Genomic DNA, 22,044 nt, shown 5'->3' with positions numbered 1-22,044 from the left:
TCTTGTCTGTTTTTTTGCTGTTGGTATTGTTTCCCTCTCTCTGCTTCTTTTTCTGCACACTCCTCGACCCTCTGATTGAACTTCCAAGTTTGGGAAGAAACCGACCATCCACCAGATGACTAGAAATCGCTGCAGGACCACAAGAAATATGGGGAAGCAGGAAAATACCTCTCCCACAAGGGAAAAGGATAGCTCCTCTTTATCCACACACAGTTCAATGGAAATCATGGAAATGTCTGATAAAGAATTCAGAACATTCATAATGGCAAAGCTAACAGAGATGGAAGAGAAGAGAGACAAGGAACTGCTGAAGAGGAAGGAGAAAGGAGTTGAAGAGTTCCAGGAGGTGAGGAAATTCATGCTAGATCTAAAAGAGGAATTTCACACTTTACAAAAGAATCAGATGGAACTGTTAGAGATGAAGGCTATAATACAAGAAGTCAAAATCTCCCTTGAAAGTATTAAAAGCAGACTAGATCATACAGAAAATAGAATCTCTAATGTAGAAGAGAAAATGGTTGGCCTAGAAAAATCCACCGCGAAGACTGAGAAAATGGCCCAAAAATTTGAGAATAATATGCGAGAAGTACTAGATACCATCAAACGTCCAAACATCCGGATAATAGGCATCCCAGAAGGTGAAGAGACTCATAAGGGCATTGATAATCTATTCCATGAAATCTTACAAGAAAATTTTCCAAACCTGGAGAGGCACTCAAAGATTCAGACCCAAGAAATACAGAGGACCCCAAATAGAATCAACCCAAGAAGATCTTCTCCAAGACACGTTATAGCCAGATTGACCAAAACCACAGACAAAGACAAGATACTAAGACTGGCAAGAGAAAAAAGGCAAGTTACCTACAAAGGGTATCCCATCAGACTAACGGCAGACCTCTCATCGGAAACAATGAGAGCGAGGAGAGAATGGGAAAATGTATTCAAAGTATTAAGGGAAAAGCAATTTCAACCGAGAATTCTGTACCCAGCAAGGTTATCGTTCATTTGGGAAGAAAAGACACGAACTTTCCCAGATAAACAAAACCTGAAAGAATTTACCAGCACCAGACCGGATCTCCAAGAAGTTCTTAAGGGAGTGCTATGTCAGTAAAATTAAATGCAGACACACAGAAATAAGAGTTCAGAAACTAAGAAAATGGGCAACTTAATTGTAGGGCCAAAAGCTGGAGTTGAGTATTACATCCCAGATTTCAATCTGGAACATCGAACCTCAACAGATACAGAAGAAAGATTAAGTACATGAGACTGAACTGATGAAACAGTATTCTACGACTTGACTAAAATATTGCTGCTTTTCTTCTAAGCTTTGTTGTCCGGTTTTAAGGATTTTTGTCCTGTCTTCAGCTATCAATAGATTCATGTTCCGACTATTTGAACAGAATACTAACCTGTTTCTAGGCTTTAAGTTTCAAAGAAATATCCTTACCAGTTCAAAACTGCTTTTCTTGAAACCATCGGCTGATCTTGCTATTGAAAGTAGTTAGATTACTTATGATATTGTGTGATCAACGAAATGTTGGGGGAAAAGGAATTGAAGACAACTGTAGACAGCAGAGATAGTGTAATAAGAGAGTGGAATAGGGCAGAGGGCTAGACATGGGGTAAAAAAACATATATATGAAAGTAGAAATGGAATATTATGGATGATAACATGCATTACTAAGCCACTATACAGTACATTCTAGATGGGAAATCACATTTAGAATGTTGTGATGATGCTCAGGGAATGAATGTAAATTAATAAAAAAAAATTTTCAGAAGAAAAAAAAAAGGCATTAGAAATACCTATTTGATGACTGCAGTTAAGCTATATAGCCCTAGTTAGGTGCTACTTTACAGTATGTTCATTCTATTCACTGAGGTTTATGCCTAAAGTCAGTCTTGTGTTCATGGATATGTACATATCAGCTGTGCTTGCTATTGAAAATATTTAGATTTATTAAGATATTTAGTGAAACAATAAAATGGGGGAGGCATAGAAAGCACCAATAGATACCAGACACAGTGTGGGAGGAGGGTGGGAGATGGCAGAGGGTGAGATAGGGAATCAAGAATGGGGAAAAAGGCAAAATATACAGAAAACAAGAAATGGAAAATGATTTGTTGACAATAACACATATGTTGATGTGCTTGATTGAGCCAATATACAGTGTATTCTCAATGGAAAAATCTCATTTTGTACGCTATAATGATGTACAGTGAATGAATGTAAATAAAGAAAAAAGTGTAAAATAAAAAAAAAATCATGAGGAAAAAAATAAAAAGATTAATGGAAGCCAATGACAATGAGGACACAAGTCTCCATAATCTTTGGGAAACTGCAGAAGCAGTCATAAGAGGGAAGTTCGTAGCAATTAGTGTGCATGAGAAGAAGATGGAAAAAAGGCAAATTGACCACCTAACATTGTGCCTCAGAGAATTGGAAAAGCAACAGCAAAAAATCCAAAAAAGTATAGGAGAAAGGAAATAATAAAGATCTGAAATAAATGAAATAGAAAATAAATGAACTATACAGAAAATAAATGAAAGTTAAAGCTGGTTCTTTGAAAAGATAAACAAAGTTGATACACCACTAGTGAGATTTATTAAGAAGAAGAGAGAAAGGAACCATGTAAATCAAATTTGCAATGAAGCTGGCAATATAATGACAGACATAATAGAAATACAAAACATTAGAGGATACTATGAACAACTATATGCCAGCAAACAAAAAAATCTGAATGAGATGGACAAATTCCAGGACACATAAAATATACCAAGATTGAGTCAGGAGGATATAGAAAATCTGAATAGGCCCATAACAAATCAGGAGATTGAATCAGTAATAATCTCCCAACAAAGAAAAGCCCTGGTCCTGATGGCTTCACCTTTGAATTCTACAAAACTTTTAAAGAAGAGTTAACCCCCATTCTGCTCAAGTTATTTCTAAAGATTCCAAAGGGTGAATCTCTCCCTAATTCATTCTATGAAGCCTCCATCACCCTTATCCTTAAAACAGATAAACATAGGACAAGGAAGGAAAACTACAGACCAATATCTCTGATGAATATAGATGCAAATATTCTCAACAAGATACTAGCAAACCATATCCAACAACATATAAAAAAATTATACATCGCAATCAGGTAGGCTTTATTTTAGGAATGCATGGTTGGCTTAACATATGCAAAACCATTAGGGTAATACACCATATTAACAGAAATAAAGATAAAAACCATATGATCATATCAACTGATGCAGAAAAATCATTTGATAAGCTATAACATCCATTCGTGATCAAGAATATCAGCAAAATTGACATAGAAGGGTCATTTATCAACACAATAAAAGCTATCTATGAAAAACCCATAGCGAACATCATCCTGAATGGAGAAAAACTGAAAGATTTTCCAACTAAAAACTGGTACAAGACAAGGATGCCCACCTTCTCCACTCCTTTTCAATATACTATTGGAAGTCCTCATCAACACAATCAGAAAAGAGAATAAAATAAAAGGCAATCAAATAGGAAAAGAGGTGAAACTCTCTCTATTTGCAGATGACATGATTGCATACATAGAAGACCCGATGGTATCCATGAAAAACTTCCTGGGAGTAATTCATGAATACAGTAAAGTTTCAGGATACAAAAATCAACATACAGAAATCTATAGCATTCTATACATGAACAGCAGGCAAACTGAGTCAGGACTGAAAAAAGTAATTCCATTTTCCATAGCCACAAAAAGTATAAGATATCTAGAAATAAATCTAACCAAAGAAGTTAAAGACCTCCACAAGGAAAACTATGAGAAGCTAAAAAAAGAAATTGAGAATGACATAAAAAAGTGGAAAGACATTCCATATTCCTGGATTGGAAGAATTAATATAAACAAAATGACAATCCTACGCAAATTAATTTACATATTTAATGCAATCCCAATCAAAGTACCAGAGACATTCTTTGCAGATCTAGAAAAAACAACCATACAATTTGTCCGAAATTATAAAAGACCTCATATTGCCAAAGCAATCCTGCACAAGAAGAATGGCGTGGGCAGCATTTCACTCCCTAATGCAAAAATATACCACAAAGCCATGGTAATCAAAACAGCGTGGTATTGGCACAGAAACAGACAGGTAGACTACCAGAATCGATTCCCCAGTAATAAAATCCAAAACATACAGCCAACTGTTTTTTGACAAAGGGTACCAGTCACTCCACTGGGAAAAGGAAGACCTCTTTAGCAAATGGTGCTGGAAAAACTGGATATCCACCTGTAGAAAGATGAATCTGAACCCCCTACCTCTCACCATTGACAAAAATAAACTCAAAGTGGATCTCAGATCTAAACCTAAGACCTCAATCTATAAAACTGTTGCTGGAAAACACTGGGGAAACTCTGGGAGATATTGGGATAGGTAAGGACTTCTTAAATAAGTCCCCCAGAGCACAGTCAATAATCCCAAAAATAGACAAATGGTATTACATCAGATTAAGAAGATTCTGCATGGCAAAATCCACAGTAGTTAATGTGAATCGACAGCCCTCAGAATGGGAAAAGATTTTTGTAAACTATATATTATACAAGGGACTGATAACCAGAATACACAAGGAACTCAAGCAGCTGTTCCAAAAAAAGATGATCAACCCCATTAAAAGATGGGAGAATGAGTTGAAAAAAACCACTCTCTAAGGATGTTATATAAATAGCAAAAAGACATATGAAAAAAATGCTTCATATCCCTCATTACAAGGGAGATGCAGATCAAAACCACAGTGAGATACCACCTAACTCCAGTCAGAATGTCTAAGATTAAAAACAAAACAAACAAACAAACAAACAAACAAAAAACAAGAAATGGCAAGTGTGGGTGGGGGTGTGGTGAAAGGGGAACTCTCTCACATTGCTGGTGGGAATGTAAATTGATCCAGCCACTGTGGAGAATAATTTGGAGATTCCTCAAAGATTTACAAATAGAACAACCATATGACACAGCAATCTCATTCCTTGGTATCTACCCAAAGGATAGAAGAATGCTTAGTCAGAAAAGTGCTTGCACATTGATGTTTATTGTGACATTATTCACAATTGCTAAGACGTGGAACCAACCCAAATGCCCATGAACAGATGAATGAGTTGAAAAAGTGTGGCACACACGCTCTATGGAATACTACTCAGCCATAAAAAACAAGACCCTGGTCTTTCACAGAAAATGGAGAAATATGGAAGATTTACTGCTCAGTGAAGCAAGCCAGGCTATGAAAGAGAGACATTGTATGTCTCCATTTAATATATACCAATCGTCTGCACTCTCTGGCCTGAACTGAATGACTAAAGGATATAGAAACATAGGAAATGGTTAAGAGTACCAGACACAGTGTGGGAAGAGGGAGGGTAAAAGAGTAGAGTCTGAGGAAGGAAATAAAAGAAAAAAAATAGAGAGGCAAGGCATTTATGGGACAAAGAAATGGGTTATTATCTGTTGAGAGATAACCTTATAGTATTGTCAACAAGACCCATGTGAAGTGTACACATGTTGGAATTTTGACTTTGCAAGCTAAGTAACATGACTGAATGTATAAAAAAACTGAAATAATAGTTAAAAAAATAAGAATTCCTCTACTCTTTTTAAGCCTCAACACTTCAATGGGGGGGCCAACCCTGTAGTGAGATAGTTAAGCTCTTTACATATGGAACTGGATTCCCACATGGTTGATGGTGGTTCAAAACTTGGCCCCAGAGGCTCATAAAATATGCCAGGCATGTGTGTGTGTGTCTGCCCCAAATCCTGATGGGATGGAGAAATGGCAGGAAAAGTATTGAAGTGTGAACATGCCTTTATAGGGAACTATTTTCTCTCTCTGGTGAGCACATGCTCATTCTAACAATAAAAAAGGATAAGTAAATAAATAATAAAAGAAGGGCTGTCCAGCCCTCTAAAAAAATAATAATAATAAAAACAGAATTTCAATCCTGGGCCAGTAGGTGGCACTGTGGTAAGATGATGGAATTCCACATGGCTGACCATGGTTCAAATCCTTGACCTGGAAGCTTAATAATCATGCTGGTGCATGTGCATGCATGCCAGGGCTCCCAGGAGGAGAGCAGAAGAGAAGGGGTTGTGGTGTGACTATCCCCATGGAGGGTGAGTTCTCACTTTGCCTCTTTCTGTCTCTCTCTGGCAAGTACATGTATCCTACGGCAAAAACCTGAAAAAAATTTCAATTGTATGCTAAAAAGAGAAAAGTTAAAATATAGCAATATTTTACTTGTATCCTATTTTCAAAGTGACTGCCTTTTAAAAATATCTATTTAATGAAGGAAATTTATATTAAATCACAGCCTTGAATCTAAATGTCTGCACTATATGGTATTTTTACATTTAAATATACACATACACACAAAAATCTTACCTTTTATCTTTTTTTTTGGAGAGGTTTTTACTATAGGGCACCTGTACTCGCCAGACAGACAGAGAGAGACATAGAGACAGAAAGCGAGAAATCACTCCCCGGGGGGGAGGGTCACGCCGCAATCCCTTCTCCTCCATTCTCCTCTCGGGATCTTGGGCACGCACGCACATGCGCCCTGTGTGAATTTTAAACCACCAGGTCCGGGACACGAACCGCGGTCGACTACGTGGGAGTCTAGCGACATAGCCATTACGCTAACTGCTGGTCACTTACCTTTTATCTTCAATAGAACAAGTTTCTGGCACCTTCCACTCAGAAAATGATGTTCCTTCATACTCTAATATAATCTGAAAAAAAAAAAAGTAAAAGAGTTCTAACAAAAATTCTGCTTGAGAATTTTCACCACAATATTCAGTTGCATAATTCCAATTTTCTGAATTCTTATTATTTAAAGAAAGAAGTACTAAACTTCAATTCCACCAAAATCATACAAAGTAGTATGACAAAGGAAAAGTAACAACCTTTCTGGGATACTTCAGCAGTCTCTCCAAAAAACTATAGGCCTTTTATTTTATTTCAAAAATAATCTATTAACTATCTAGGAGGGCAGTGGCACTTTGGTAGGTTCTAAGGATAAAAAAAGATTAGTAAGTGTGATTTTGCATTTAATTACAAGACACTTTTAATTCTGAGATTCTATTATTCACATTAATGCTGACTGTCACCATAACTTTCATCAGTCACATTTTCCTTTTTCCTTTTTCTGACTCAGGTATGTTCTACATACAGCACAGGAGGACATCAGCCCCAGGCACAGAGCAGTCCAGGGGTCATAAGTCCTTCTGTCCTCATACTGGCAGAGGCCTCTACTCCAGAGCTTTTGTGGGGGCCTAGACACCTTTGGGAGCCTCAGCTGGAGCCGGAACTGAAGATGGAGCTGCAGCTTAGGCCTAGGTCTTGGTTTGGGCCTTGGTCTTGGCCTTGGCCTTCGCTTTGTTGGCCTTTGGCCAAGAGAGCCTGAGGTGCCTGGTGATACAGGCACGAACACATTTCCCGAGTGTAGGGTGGGCGAGGTAGGCAAGTTGACTGAGCTGGCGGGTGCTGCCCTTTCGGATGCCCTTCTGAACCTCCTTTGTCTTTATGGGGGGCTTGGTGGTCTCTGCTCATGCACTCATGGCCTTGGCATTGTTGGTCTGCATCTTGTTCATACCCTTCCTGTTGTGCTTCTTGGCAAAACACATATTCCTCAGGAACTTGAGGTCCACCCCCTTGGGAGATTCATATCTTTGTGATTGGGGTTTCTTGATGCCATTTCTGTGCCATTTGGGGGGCTGTTGTATGTGGTGTGGTTCTTGGACTTGGCTATGTCTACACTGAAACCCCTGGTCACCCCTGAGGAGCCTGGGGCCACAAGAGAAAGAGAGGCCATGGTGTACCATGGGAAATACGGTCAGCAGTGCCCCATTTTCCTTGTTTCTAAAGTTATTTTTTTCTCTGCCACTCATTCTTTCATTATGAATTCTTTCTTTATCCTTCTGCAGTATACTGATCTACTTTCTAACACTCTCACTCTTAGTCTCAGCATGGGTTCTCTTCTTCAGCCAGAATTGGAAACCAATTTCACCTTCTAACATTTGATACATAAAAGTCTTGTTCTATACAAGGTATTTGTATGTACATATACATATATAACTATTATTTATAAAATAGACATTATAATACCAACTATTTCACAGACTAATTATCATAGAATTTCAAACAATTGCTAGAGGGTATGTACACTCCATAGAGAGAGAGAGCCAGAGGGAAAATGAGAAATCACTCCCTGTGGTGAATGAGCACACTGCAATCCCTTTCCTGCTTTCTCTCCTTTTGGGAATTTGGGCTGGCACACACACCTGGTATATTTCTCAAGCTACCAGGTCTGCAACTTGAACTGCACTGTAAGACATGTGGAATCTAGCCACCTTAAATACCACAACAGAGGTCAGCCCAATTATGGTATTAATAGCAGCATATGAGAATTAAAGAAGAATCACAAGATATAACTTTGAAATATCTAAAGCAAAAATTGAAAGAATTAAAATTTTAGTAGATTAACATAAGAGTACTTCAAAAAGTGTGTGTAACATGGGACTAAAGTACAAGTTTATTGTTACAAAAATTTTTGAAATTCATAGTTTTTGGATTTTTTTTTTTTAAGATTTTTGCCATAGGCACATGTACTCATCAGAGAGACAGGGAGAGACAGGGAGAGGGAAAGTGAGAAATCATCTCCCTAGGGGAGATGACCGCACCACAATCCCTTCTCCACCATTCTTCTCCTGGCACTTTGGGCACGCATACACATGCACCTGGTGTGATTCCCAAGCCATCAGGTGCAGGATTCAAACCATGGTCAGCCAAGTAGGAGTCCAGTGCCTTAACCACCATGCCACTTCCTGGTCCCAAGAGTATTTTAATAATACATATATTCCATGAGCTTTTTGAAGATACTTCTTGTATAGTGATTTTTTTTTTATTGCTTTTTTTTTTTTTTTGGAGAGATTTTTGCTATAGGGCTGATGGGCTGGCCAGCCAGACAGAGAGAGACATAGAGACAGAAAGTGAGAAATCACCCCCCAGGGGGGATGGTCACGCCGCAATCCCTTCTCCTCCATTCTCCTCTCGGGATCTTGGGCACGCACGCACAGGCGCCCAGTGTGAGTTTTAAGCCACCGGATCTGGGACGCGAACCGCGGTCAACTACGTGGGAGTCCAGCGACATAGCCATTATGCTAACTGCTGGTTCCCTATAGTGATAATTTTTCTATCTTTGTTTTTGTCAGAGGGCACGTACTAGAAAGACAGAGTGAGGGAGAGTGAGGGAGAAAGTTCTCACAATGGAACATGGTTATGTCACAATCCTCTATCCTCCATTTCTCTATTCTGTTCAAATTTGGGGTACACATGCACATGTACCCAGTGAGTTTTTCAAGCCACTGGGACCAGGTTTCAAGTCATGATCAGTCATGTGGGATTTGGTTTTCTTAACCAATAGGCCGGGAAGCCCGCCCAAGTGGTATATATATATATTTCTTTAAAAAAAAATACAATCTTAAAATTGAGCAATATAAAAAAACATATATTCTTTGCAATCTCACACAACAGTTATCAAAACTGACCACATTTACAAAGAATGTCATAGTCAGTCTTAAATAATTACTATTAATTTTATATACCATGGCCTTTTGTGTTTTTAGAGAAATTTTTGCTACAGAGAGCATGCGCTTGGCTGAGGAGAGAGAGACAGAGACAGAAAGCAAGAAATCAACCCCCAGAGGGATGGCCATGCCACAATCCCTTCTCCATCCTCCTCTTGGGATTTTGGGCATGTACGCACACATGCCCACTGTGAGTTTTAAGCTGCTGGGCCCAGGACTGGAACTGTGGTCAAATATGGGGGAGATTCAGCATTGTAACCATTATGCCATCTGCTGGTCCTGGTGGTAAGAATTTTAAAATCTATCCATTCTTTGTAAACACAGAAAGAACAATTAGGGTAGTACCAAAAATAAAAAACAAAACATCAGACAACATCAATAATAAAACTCTCTCTTCCATTTTCCTCCTAGGATATTGGACACACGCACACATGCCCACCATGAATTTTATGCCGCCAGATCCAAAACCTGAACCACGGTCAACTACATAAGAGTTCAGTGATGTAACCATTATGCCATCTGCTGGTCCCATATTATTATTACTTTTAAGTTTGCCATAGGACATGTGTGCTCAACAGAGAAAGAAAAGAAGGGAATGTGAGATAGCAAGCCACCAGGTCTGGGATTTGAACCATGGTTGGCCATGTGAGAATACAGTGTCTTAACTACCACATCACCTGCTGGCTCTAATAAATAAACTTTTAAAAAAGAAAGCAATGAAGAGTAAGTGACAAATATTAAAGACAGGCAAAAAAGAAAAGAAAAGAAAAGAAAAACCCAACTTATTTATACTTGTAGATCCTGAAGAAAAAATTAAGTGTTTGTAATAGAGCACTAGCACTAATTATAATTCTGGAATGATACATAAAATTTAAAAATTTGAAAAAGCATATATTCAAAGAGTATATCTCATACCTAAAAAAAAATAAATAAGAATGATTTCAAAAACACAGGGAGAATGGCATGTAAACAAGGAAGCAGAGATTGGAATGATGCAGTTGCACGCCAAGGAATAGCAAACATTGCCCAAGCCACCAAAGCTGAAAGGAATGGAAGGGGTGATTTCTAGCTTCCTGTCTGTCTCTCTATCCAGCACATGCATCCTATAGCAAAAATCTCAAAAAAAGCAAATACCTGGCTACTGAAAAGCACTGGACTGGGAACAGCAGATGGCATAATGATTACAACACTGGACTCTCACCTAGCTGACCACAATTTGAGTCCCGAACCCAGTGGCTTGAAATTCACACTGGGCACATTTGCGTGCATGCCCAAGATCCCAAGAAGAGAATGGAGGTGAAGGGATTGTGGTGTGGCCATCCTCCCGGGTGGTGATTTCTCATTTTCTGTCTGTCTCTCTGGTGAGCACATGCGCCCTATGCCGGGGGGGGGGGGGAGCACTGGATTTTAAAATAGGGTCTTTGAGGATCCTGAGAAAAAGAATAAGTAATTTAAAAGGGAAAAACATCAGATAACTACAAGATTTTCAGAAGTGATGCTTTATGCCAAAAACACCAAAGTAACATGTATAAAAGGAAATTGGTCCCAGCCTGGTGCATCAGTCGGTAGCAAACTGAAGTTCAGTGCTGAAAGCCATGAGGATTGGGATTCCTTGAGTGTTTTGAAAACAAGCTGGGTGCATGTGTGTATGCCCAAGATCCTATCAAGCCAGAGTGCTGCAGGGAGGGTGTCGTGGCATGACAAGAGCTTGTTGAGGGTGGTATAAGAAAACAGAACATCAAACAGTTTATATATCCATGTACACCAACTTTTAGATGTAAAGTCCATATGACTATAAAATAATTCAGGTTATATATATTGCTCCCATGAAACCTTCTTGAAAAATCTATGAGTGAAAGAGCTTCAGATCATTGAAATGAATGCAGGGATGTTGACAAAAGAACTGGTGCTAAATATTAAATATAAAATTTGCTACATGACCACACCTACACAGTACTTATATAAAAGGAAGATAGTTGTTAATGGCTATAAATTATGACAATGTATCAAAATATGAGTGGTGAGAGAATTAAGATAAATCCTGGTAATGGTGGTAACACATTCTATCAAAAACTTCACAGATCAAAAAATAAAACAAGCTAGGAACCAGCAGTTAGCGTAATGGCTATGTCGCTGGACTCCCACGTAGTCGACCGCGGTTCATGTCCCGGACCCGGTGGCTTAAAACTCACGCCGGGCGCGTGTGCGTGCGTGCCCAAGATCCCGAGAGGAGAATGGAGGAGAAGGGATTGCGGCGTGACCACCCCCCCTGGGGGGTGATTTCTCGCTTTCTGTCTCTATGTCTCTCTCTGTCTGTCTGGCGAGCACACGCGCCCTACAGTGAAAATCTCTCAAAAAAATAAAAATAAAAAATAAAACAAACTAGTTCTACATTATAGTACAGCTACAAGACAAAGAACAGTATAAACTCAAAAGTGTTAAAGCTTAAAAATAAATAAACTGGGCCAGCCAGGTGGCATGGTGGTTAAAGATTCTACATGACTGACTATGATTTGAGTCCTGAACCTGGTATCATGGAAAACATACCAGGTGTGTTGTGTGTGCCTGCTCAAAATCCTGAGAGAAGAATGAAAGAGAAGGGATTTTTGACATAGCCATTGGCCCTGGGGAATGCTTTCTTACCCGTCCCTCCATTTCTGGCAAGTGCATGTGCCCCATGGCAAACTAAAAAAAATTTAAAAAAAAGGTAAAAATAAACACCAATATAAACACTTTTTTTTTTTTTTTTGAGGGAGAGATATTTTTCCTATAGGGTATGTGCACTTGCCAGAGAGACTGAGGGACCAAAAGTGAGAAATCCCTTCCCAGGGAAATAGTCCCCTCTCAAGATTTTAGGCACACCCACACATATACCTGGCATGAGTTTTATGCTGCCCGGTCCAAAACTATGATCAGCCATGTGATGTAACCATTATGCCATCTCCTAGTCTCAGCTTTTTGATATTTGTTTAATTATTCTTTTAATGTTTTTTGTTGGTAGTTTTTTTTTTTTTTTTGAGAGGTTTTTGCTATAGGGCACGTGCGCTCGCCAGACAGACAGAGACAGACAGAGAGACAGAAAGCGAGAAATCACCCCCCAGGGGGGATGGCCACGCCGCAATCCCTTCTCCTCCATTCTCCTCTCGGGATCTTGGGCACGCACGCACACGTGCCCGGTGTGAGTTTTAAGCCACCGAGTCCGGGACACGAACTGCGGTCGACTACATGGGAGTTCAGCAACATAGCAATTAAGCTAACTGCTGGTTCCCGGTAATTTTTGTTTTAACTAAAACAATACAAATTTATTCACTCACCATTATGCAAGCTAAAAATCTGAAATTAGGGGCCAGCAGGTGCCATGGTGGTTAAGGCACTGGACCCTTATGGTCATTAGGTGGGAGTTCCGGCCTTGGTGGCTTGCTCTCTTACTTTCTTTCTTTCTCTGGTGAGTATATATAAACTCTTGGAAAGTGTTTTAAAATAATAATAAATAAATAAATAAATAAAATTGAATAAATATATATATTTTTTAATCTGAGGAGCCAGCAGATGTTTCCATTCTACAATGGCAGAATGAAGTAACTACAATGGAGATCATTTGATCCACATGAAAATATTTCCTGTCTCACCTTTTGCCAAAAAAGTTAGCCAAAAACTATATTGGACTAGAGGATGGACACCATCAAATCAAGAAATGACTGAGGTTACTTTGGCAAATGCATTAATGGTGAGATAAAAGATAAACATGTGGAAATAAAGGTTTTAGGATAATATATACATGCTATATGGTCTGACAGGGAGAAATAATGTAGCTAAAAAATGTGAGAGAGACGGAAGAAAGAAAAAGGAGAGTGAGAAACTAGAGCCAGGTGGTGAGTAGCAGTTATGCAACTGGACCCACATGTAACAGTTATGGGTTTAGGTCCCAGGACATGCTGGAGCATGACAGATGCATGCGCAGGTGCCTGTAATCTAGGCTGGCTGACATGGGTTGTACCACAGTGTGAAGACCCTGTTGGAGGGCTCTCTTTTTCTCTCTCAGAAGATATAAAGTTTTTTTTAAAAGTGAGTAGCCATATAGCAAAACAAAAAAATAAGAAAGCAGGGCATTAAAGATGTTTAAAAGATGAAAGTAACTATTAAGACAAAATAAACACCTTCAGAAATACAGAAGGATGTTTAAAAACATGAGAGAGAAAAAATAACTAGGCAGAGAAAGAAACATCGTAAAGGGACCAGCCAATGGTGTGGACTTCAGGTGGCTGGAGCCCACATGCTGACAGTGCGGTTCAAGTCTGGGACCCGACAGCTTAAAAATCATTCTGGGTGCGTGTGCATCCAAAATCCCAAGGAGAAATGGAGAAAGGAATGTGGCATGACCATCTGAACTCCTTTGGGTCCGCCCGCACAATAAACTTGAGTTCTACTCTCTGAGTGGTGTTTGGTTTCTCGGTGGTCTGTTTCTACAACATTTCTGGTTCCCTGACTGGGAATCAATCAATCATAGTAGCCCTTTCAGCCACCAGGATAGCAGAGGGGACCTGCTGGGTTGGAAGAGCCCCAGAGTAGAACAAGGCAGCACGACCCAGTCTTTCCTTAGGTCTTCCTTCATTGTGGGCCCTGACATCCCATGAAAGCCAACTCCAACTAGACTCAATAGTGAGACTGCCCAACTCACTGGCTGAAACTTCAGGACAAGGTAAGGTCCTGGGACCCAAATCCCATCAGGTCCATCCTAGTTGGAGAGAAGGAGACTGATTACCTTCCATGGTCTCTAAGTAGAGACCATGAGGACTCACACAGTCCTTGAATAGAGACCATCAATCAGGAACCTCCCAAGAGGGGAAGGACATTGTGATAAATTCCAGAATATCTGTGTGTGTGTGTGTGTGTGTGTGTGTGTGTGTGTGTGTGTGACCCCAAAGTCCTCAGACTACAGGGTCTGAGTGGGTCCTCACCTGTGGTTTCATGGTGACTTCAAACAGCTCAGGGCAACACTTAGCACTGAGAGACTCAGTCCCTCCCTGGGCACCGAGTCGAGGTAAGGGATTAAAACTGACTGAACAAAGCTAAGAGGCGCCTATAGTTCCCATGAGGGATGTGGCTAGATGGACATCTGTGTGGTTACCCCTTTGAGGGGACATCCTCCCTGTATCTGTCTTGCATCACCATTATAGGGAGGGGAACACTGGGAGGGAGGCTTTTTCTGTATGTACAAAAGACCCCTGTACCCCCGAGCTCTCTGTTTGGCCTTCTTTGAGGCTATTTCTGATTTGTTTCTGTCCCAACAAGAACAAAACTAGTCACCTTGTCAATCAACCCTTGTCTGTCAAACCCTCTTTTGTCAAAGGGGGAGTGGGGAGACTCGCCTTGTTTCAGGAGTCTTTCCTTCTTGGTTAATGGGGAGTGAGGATCCTGTTCTCCTGTGTTATCTTTTCTCTTACATACCAACCTTTCCTTGGGGCTCTATTCATGGTTATGGTGGAGTGGAGAGAGTTTTCTGTCCAAGGCCCTATGAGTCTTCTCCACAGCCTAGACCTTCTCTAAGCACCATCAGTCCCCCCTTCTCCTTTGCCAGACCCCATTCATGCCCATCTGCTGTACATTCAGCCCTGACCAACTTGGAGGGGCTATTACTCTTGTCATAAAATGGAGACTGGTTATCCCCAAACAGTGAGGCCTGGCAACTTAAAGGCTTTAGCTCTGAAGGCTGGCCTCTGCCTACTAATTGAGAGAGTTTTTTGGGAATATCACACTTAGGAGGAGTGGAGATATCAGAGATATTTGGGCTATAAGAAATCAAACAAGTGGGGTTGGCCCATGGCATGGTGGTTAAGGGCACTGCACTCCCACATGGCTGACCATGGTTGAAATCCTGGACCTGGTAGCTTGCTTTCTCACTCTCTCTCTCTCTCTCTCTCACTCTGTCCCTCTCTGGTCAAATTAAAGTAAATAAATGAAAGTTAAAATAATAAAAATAATTCTTAAAAAAAAATAAAAAGAACTCAAACAGGTGACGCTTGGGGTAACAAAAATCAAAACCCAACATCCTCGACTGTATAATTAAAATTAAAATTTTCAAGGGAAAAAAAGTGTGTGGGGGGGAGGGGAGGAGAGAAGTTTCCTCCATTGCTGCTGAGAACTAGTGATTTCAGGGAATATGATAAATAAAGATTTTCTACTGATAAGCAGCCTCCAGAGCCCAGTCTTGAGTGAAGAGGCAAGGGGCAGGCCTTCAGAAGAAGACTCCTCCATTGCTGCTGAGAACTAGTGATTTTAGAGAATAAGAGAAATGAAGATTTTTCTACTGATAATTCAGCCTCCAGCCCCCAGTCTTGAGCGGAGAGGCAAGGGGAAGGCCCTCAGAAGAAGACTCTTCCATTGCTCCTGAGATCTAGTGATTTCAGGGAATAAGAGAAATGAAGATTTTCTACTGAATTGGTTTCCCAGAAGGTGAAGAGTCTAATAAGGGCATTGATAATCTAATCCATGAAATCCTGGAAGAAAATTTTCAAAGCTAGAGAGGCATTCAGAGTTCCCAAGAAATACAAAGGACCCCAAATAGAATCAGCCCACGAAGATCTTCTCCAAGACACATTATACCCAGATTGACCAAAACCACAAAGACAAAGTACTCAGATTGACAAGAGAGAAGCAACAAATTACCTACAAAGGATATTCCCTCAGGCTAACCTCTCATTGGAAACAATGTGAGCAAGGAAAGAATGGGAAAATATACTCAAAGTGTTGAGTGAAAAACAATTTTAACCAAGAATATTACAACCAGCAAGATTATCCTTCATATGGGAAGAAAAGATGGAATATTCTCAGATAAACAAAGCCAGAAAGAATTTACCGACACCAGACCAGTTCTCGAACAAGTTCTGAAGGGAGTGTTTTATCAGGAAAACTAAAGTCAGACACACAGAAATAAGAGTTAAAAAACATCGCCAGCTTAATGGTAGGGACAAGTCCAGAGATGAATACTATTTTGCAGAATTTAAACAGAAAGCTTGAACCACAACAGAAGTTAGATTAAGTACATGAGACTGAGCTGATGAAATAGAATTTTATGGCTTTTGACTAAAACAATACTGATCTTTTTCTATGCTTTGTAGTCCAGCGATAGGGATTTTTTTCTTCTCTTGGATTGTCGACAGACCCAGGTAACTACTATTTGAACAGACTCCTAACCTGCTTCCTGGCTTTAAGTCTTAAGCAAAGTTCTCTTTATATTTTTTTTGATTTTGATTTATTAAAGCTAAAACTGCCTTTCTTGAAATTAAAAAACATATTAAAAATACCGATTTAATGACCATAGTAAACTATGTAGCCTCAGCTAGGTGCTATTTTATAGAATATCCATTCTACACACAGCTTCATGCCTAAAGTCAAATGTTTGTTCACAGATGTTTATATATCAGCTGAACTTGCTATTGAAAGTATTAGATCAATTAAGATATTTTGTTAACCAATAAGATGTGGGAAGAAAAAAGAGAAATGGAAAGCAACTGCAGATATTAGAGATAGAGTGGGAGGAGGGGGGGACATGGTAGAGGGTGAGAAATGGGGGGGGGATATATATATATATATGTGAAACCAGAAATGGAAAATTATTTGTTGTGATAACGTGTATGACTAAGCGACTATACAATATATTCTGGTTGGGAAACTGCATCTTGCATGCTGTGTGATGTTCAGTGAATGAATGCAAAATAAATAATTAATTTTAAAAAAGGAATGACTTAGCATAGAAAGTAGCTGTAATTAGAGCTATCATCATAGTATAATTTAAGTATTCTGAATCTAACTATATTTTCTTTCCTAACAATATATAAAGGTATATGTTAAATAAAACTATAAATTCTGAACATTGGTTACTGAATAAGAGATTAGAGATAAATATAATTCAATGTTACAACATTCAAATAGATACATATAAAATTGAAATTATAATTTCAGGTAAAATATTTAATAAAAGTAATTAAGATTTTATGCAATGATATCTTCATAGTTACCCTTTTGGTGCAGAAATATATATAATAATGGAAAAACCAATATTTTAAATTTAATATTTTTTCTTATGTAAACAGTAAGTGGAGAAAATTTAAAATGTAAATAAAAACATCTATGTAGTAAAAAAAAAAAAAAAAAAAGAGGGGGAGGAGTTTCTCTGGAGAGTATGGTGTCAAATAACCCCAGGGAAATTGGGGTTATTTGACAACTTACAATCTTAAGATGTTATTTCTCTAAGAAAATTTACAAAGAGGATATACTTTTAGAAGTAAAAGTTTCTGATAATCTAATAATTTAATTGAGTAAATATTTCCATTTTCTATGAAGAACCTCATTGGTTTTCTGAACAACTAAGCTAAGCATTAAGCAGAATCAGAATTAGCCAAAAGCAGGAAGATATCTGACAGATGTGCATGATAAGCAGCCAATGCAATGTACCTGAATTAAAGAGGTAAAGCTGGTATATAAAAGGATGTAAATCTAATGTTAAGCAAGTTCTCATGGAGAGTATGGCCTCTTGGTCCTTCCTGAGGCCTCCTTTTAGTTCTCATTATTAAGTTGACTTGCTTTGATTTCCTTTTGTTAGTCCTTTAGATTTTATAAGAATGAAAGATATGGGAACCAGCAGTTAGTGTAATGGCTATGTCATTGGACTCCCATGTAGTCGACCGCGGATCGCGTCCCGGACCAGTGGCTTAAAACTCATGCTGGGCGCGTGTGCGTGTGTGCCCAAGATTCCGAGAGGAGAATGGAGGAGAAGGGATTGCAGTGTGACCATCCCCCCTCGGGGTGATTTCTCACTTTCTGTCTCTCTGTCTGTCTCTGTCTGTCTGGCGAGCGCACACGCCCTATAGCGAAAAACCTCTCAAAAAAAAAAAAAAAAAAGAATGAAAGATATTAGGTTGGTCTATTGATGGATTGTTCAGTTCTACACTGGGATATTTGTTAAACTAATTTTTGTTGTTTTCGTTGCTTGCACATGCTCATAAGCTATGATATATATTAAAAGGTGAAATTCTAATCGATATTAATATATGTATTTATAATAATACATTCAAGTTTTCACGCTTCATACCTCCTCTAGCGGATATCAAATCCCCCAAGGTGAGGGACAGGGAATCAGGTAGCCCTATAATAAAGATACCAGAACTGGCTTTGAAGGGGCCTCTATACTGGAGACAAAAGGTCAAGGATCTTGGTAGGGTAAGAGTCTCAAGGCATGGTTGGGATGAGTTAATACTGGAGCTCCTGGCTACATTCTCTCTTTCTGCCTTTTTGCACTCCCTCTGTTTCCCCTCGGTTAATCTTCTTTCCATTTAGACTCTGCCCTTGGCTACATTCTCAGAGACTGCGATCAAGAGGTTTAGCCAGCTAGAGCTTTTGTATAGATGATGAGGCAGATGCTTAGTAAAATCTGTAAACTGGGCTCTGCCTTCCTAGCAATATTCAGCCACTCCTTGTAGAATCTATTGGAACCTAGGTTCACTTCTCAGTGTAGGAACTCTCACAGATGAGAACAGATAGAGAAAAGTTCTCAGATAACTCAGAAAAGTATTATAACAAATTGGCAATTCATCTAAACTTTGATTTAACTCTCATGTAAAACGCATCCGATAGTCACTCGTGGTACTTCCTAAGGCTAGGAACTTCTCCAAGGGCAGGATCTGGAAACAGCCCAGATCAGAGCCTCTGCTTCAGAAGAAACTATGTTTCAAATGTGGGCAGCCTGGGCACTAGGCAATGCCCATGATGGCATCCTCATATCGCCCACTGGGACTTTATCCCTAGTGTGAGCTGGTCACCAGAGATGGGAATATCCTGAGTTCTGAAGAGAGCTCAGGACTACTAAAGTCCATTCTGGCCTTTGAAACTGAGGGTTGATTGGGCTTGAGACCCTGAACAGCTCCCCTTGTACATCTGGTAATCTCACTGGACAAGTCTCAGGTAACCATGAAAGTGACTAATAAGAATTAAGGTTTCTTTAAATAATATTTCTCTAACTCAGAGGTTAAGGTTGGTTCTAAAAGTACACTCATGGGAAAAAGAAAAAAACAGAAGGGAAAATAGTAGTAAACAGGTAGGCCGACCATGTGGCAAGAGGGGAAATTATGAGATCTATCCAGGAAAAGACATCTTTACTAGCAACTAGAGTTCTATCGTTTCCTGAGCTCTCTACCCTGTGCAACCATGTCAGCAGCAGATATGTAACCTACACCAGGAACAATGCCCAGCAGAGGCCAAATCAACCTCCTGAAGTCCAGCAATAAGAACTTCCCTTTACAAGGACCTAGAAATAGACTTTACTGAAGTCAAGTCATGCCAAGGCTACCAATATCTGTTGGCTCTAGTCTGCACCTATTTGGACAGGGTTGAGGCATTCTCTACCAGAGCAGAAAAGGCTCATGAGGTAGCCAAGGCATTGCTCTAAGAAATTATCCCTTGGATGGTCTGCCAGTGACTGTAGAATCAAATAGCAGGCCTGCTTTTGTCTCTGAAATCCCCCTGACCATGGCTAAGACCCTGGGAATCAAATGGAAACTCCACACTGCCTACTGATCCCAGGGTTCAAATGCGTGAATCAGATCATTAAGACCACCCTTGCTGTTAGAGACTGGGATGTCTGGCTTCTGAGTGTGAACCCTAGTATCCCAGGAGACCAAAGAGAAAATTAAAAATGGGTGATGTTGTGAAAGGCAAGAAGATTTTTGTTCAGAAGTTTGCCCAATGCCACACTGTGCAAAAGGGAGGCAAGCACAAGACAGTCCCAAATTTCCATGGTCTACTTGGGTGGAAGACAGGTCAGACCCCTGAATTCTCTTACACAGATGCCAACAAGAACATAGACATCACCTTGGGAGAGGATATACTGATGGAATATTTGGAGAATCCCAAGAACTACATCCCTGGAATAAAAGTGGTCTTCACTGGCATTAAAAAGAAGCCAGAAAGAGCAGAGTTGATAATTTATCTTAAAAACACAACTAATGTGGGCTGGCAGGTGGCATGGTGGCTAAGGGCACTGGACTCCCACATGGCTGACAGTGGTTTGAATCCCAGAACTGCTGGCTTGCTTTCTCACTTTCCCTCTCTCTCTCTGTCACTTTGTCCCTTTCTGGTCACATTTAAAAATAAATAAAGTTAAATAAAATTTCTTTAAAAAAAATGCTACTAATGAGTAATAGGTGGCCACTGTCTCATTTATGACAAAACATAAATGTCTGACCTTTTTTATGTGTACCGTGTTTTTTAAAAGATTTTATCTAATTTTATTTATTCATTTAAATTTGACCAGAGAGGGGGAGAGAGAGAGAGAGAGAGAGAGAGTCAGAAGGCAAGCCACCGGGTCCAGGACTCAAACCATGGTCAGCCATGTGGGAGTTCAGAGCCCCTAACCACCATGCCACCTGCTGGCCCCGATGTGTACCATATTTTCATTGATCTGCTACACCAGAATTTGGATCATGAATGAATGATTGGATATTTTTGTTGGAAGTTCTGATTTATGTAAGACTGGTATGTGGTTAAAGAAATATGAATATTGTTGTTTTTTTACATTTTTTATAGTAATTTCAGTTCAGTAAGTCCTATCATTATTTGCCCTTTTTAGAGATATAATTGGCAATTCACTAGAGATGATCATCTTTCTTTAGAGATATAATTGACAATTCATTAGAGATGATCATCTTTCTTTTTTTTTAAAATTTATTTGTTTACATTCATTCACTGTACATCATTACAGCATACAAAATGAGATTTTCCATCCAGAGTACACTGTATATTGTCTCAATCAAGCACATCAACATACATGTTATTGTCAACAAATTTTTTCCCCCCCCCCCATCCTTGATTCCTTATCTCTTACCCTCAGCCATCTCCCACTCTCTTCCCACACTGTCTCTGGTATCTATGTTTACTTTCTATACTGTTTTCCCCCCATTTTTTATTGAATTACTAAAGATCTTAATTAATCTAAATATTTTCATAGCAAACACAGCTGATATATACATTTCCATGAACACAAGTCTAACTTTAGGCATCTTATAAAGTATCACCTAACTGGAGCTATATATCTTAACTGCTGTCATTGAATGGATTTTTTTTTCTGAAACTTTTTTTTTTTTGTACCTTAATTTACATCCTTTCCCGAAGCATACAAAATGTGATTTCCCATCTAGAATATACTGCATAGTGACTTAATCATGCATATTATTATCCAAAATTTTCTACCCCTCTTTCTGACCCTCTGTCCTTTCCCACCCTCTTCTCCCACTGTCTCTGGTGTCTACAATTGTCTTCTATTCCTTTTCCACCCACATCATATTGATCACACAATTTCTTAAATAATCTAACTACTTTCAATGGTAAGTTCATATGATACTATTAAGAAAACCAGTTTTAACTTAAATC

General features: G+C 39.3%; 1 protein-coding gene across 1 annotated transcript in view; it reads right to left on the bottom strand.

The window, feature by feature from the left end:
* The window catches only part of CATSPERE (catsper channel auxiliary subunit epsilon), a 226,285-nt gene that overhangs the window by 172,810 nt on the left and 31,431 nt on the right, over positions 1-22,044 (bottom strand). Inside the window, exon 3 of the mRNA XM_006157233.2 lies at positions 6,692-6,765. Within this exon, the coding sequence (XP_006157295.1) occupies positions 6,692-6,765 (74 nt within the window). The remainder of the gene's footprint in view (positions 1-6,691; positions 6,766-22,044) is intronic.

This window comes from Tupaia chinensis, unplaced genomic scaffold (genome assembly GCF_000334495.1).
Source record: "Tupaia chinensis unplaced genomic scaffold, TupChi_1.0 Scaffold000532_1, whole genome shotgun sequence".
In the NCBI taxonomy this organism is placed as follows: Eukaryota; Metazoa; Chordata; class Mammalia; order Scandentia; family Tupaiidae; genus Tupaia; species Tupaia belangeri.
Note: the sequence above shows the minus strand (reverse complement) of the source record. Positions and strands in the feature narration are given on the sequence as shown.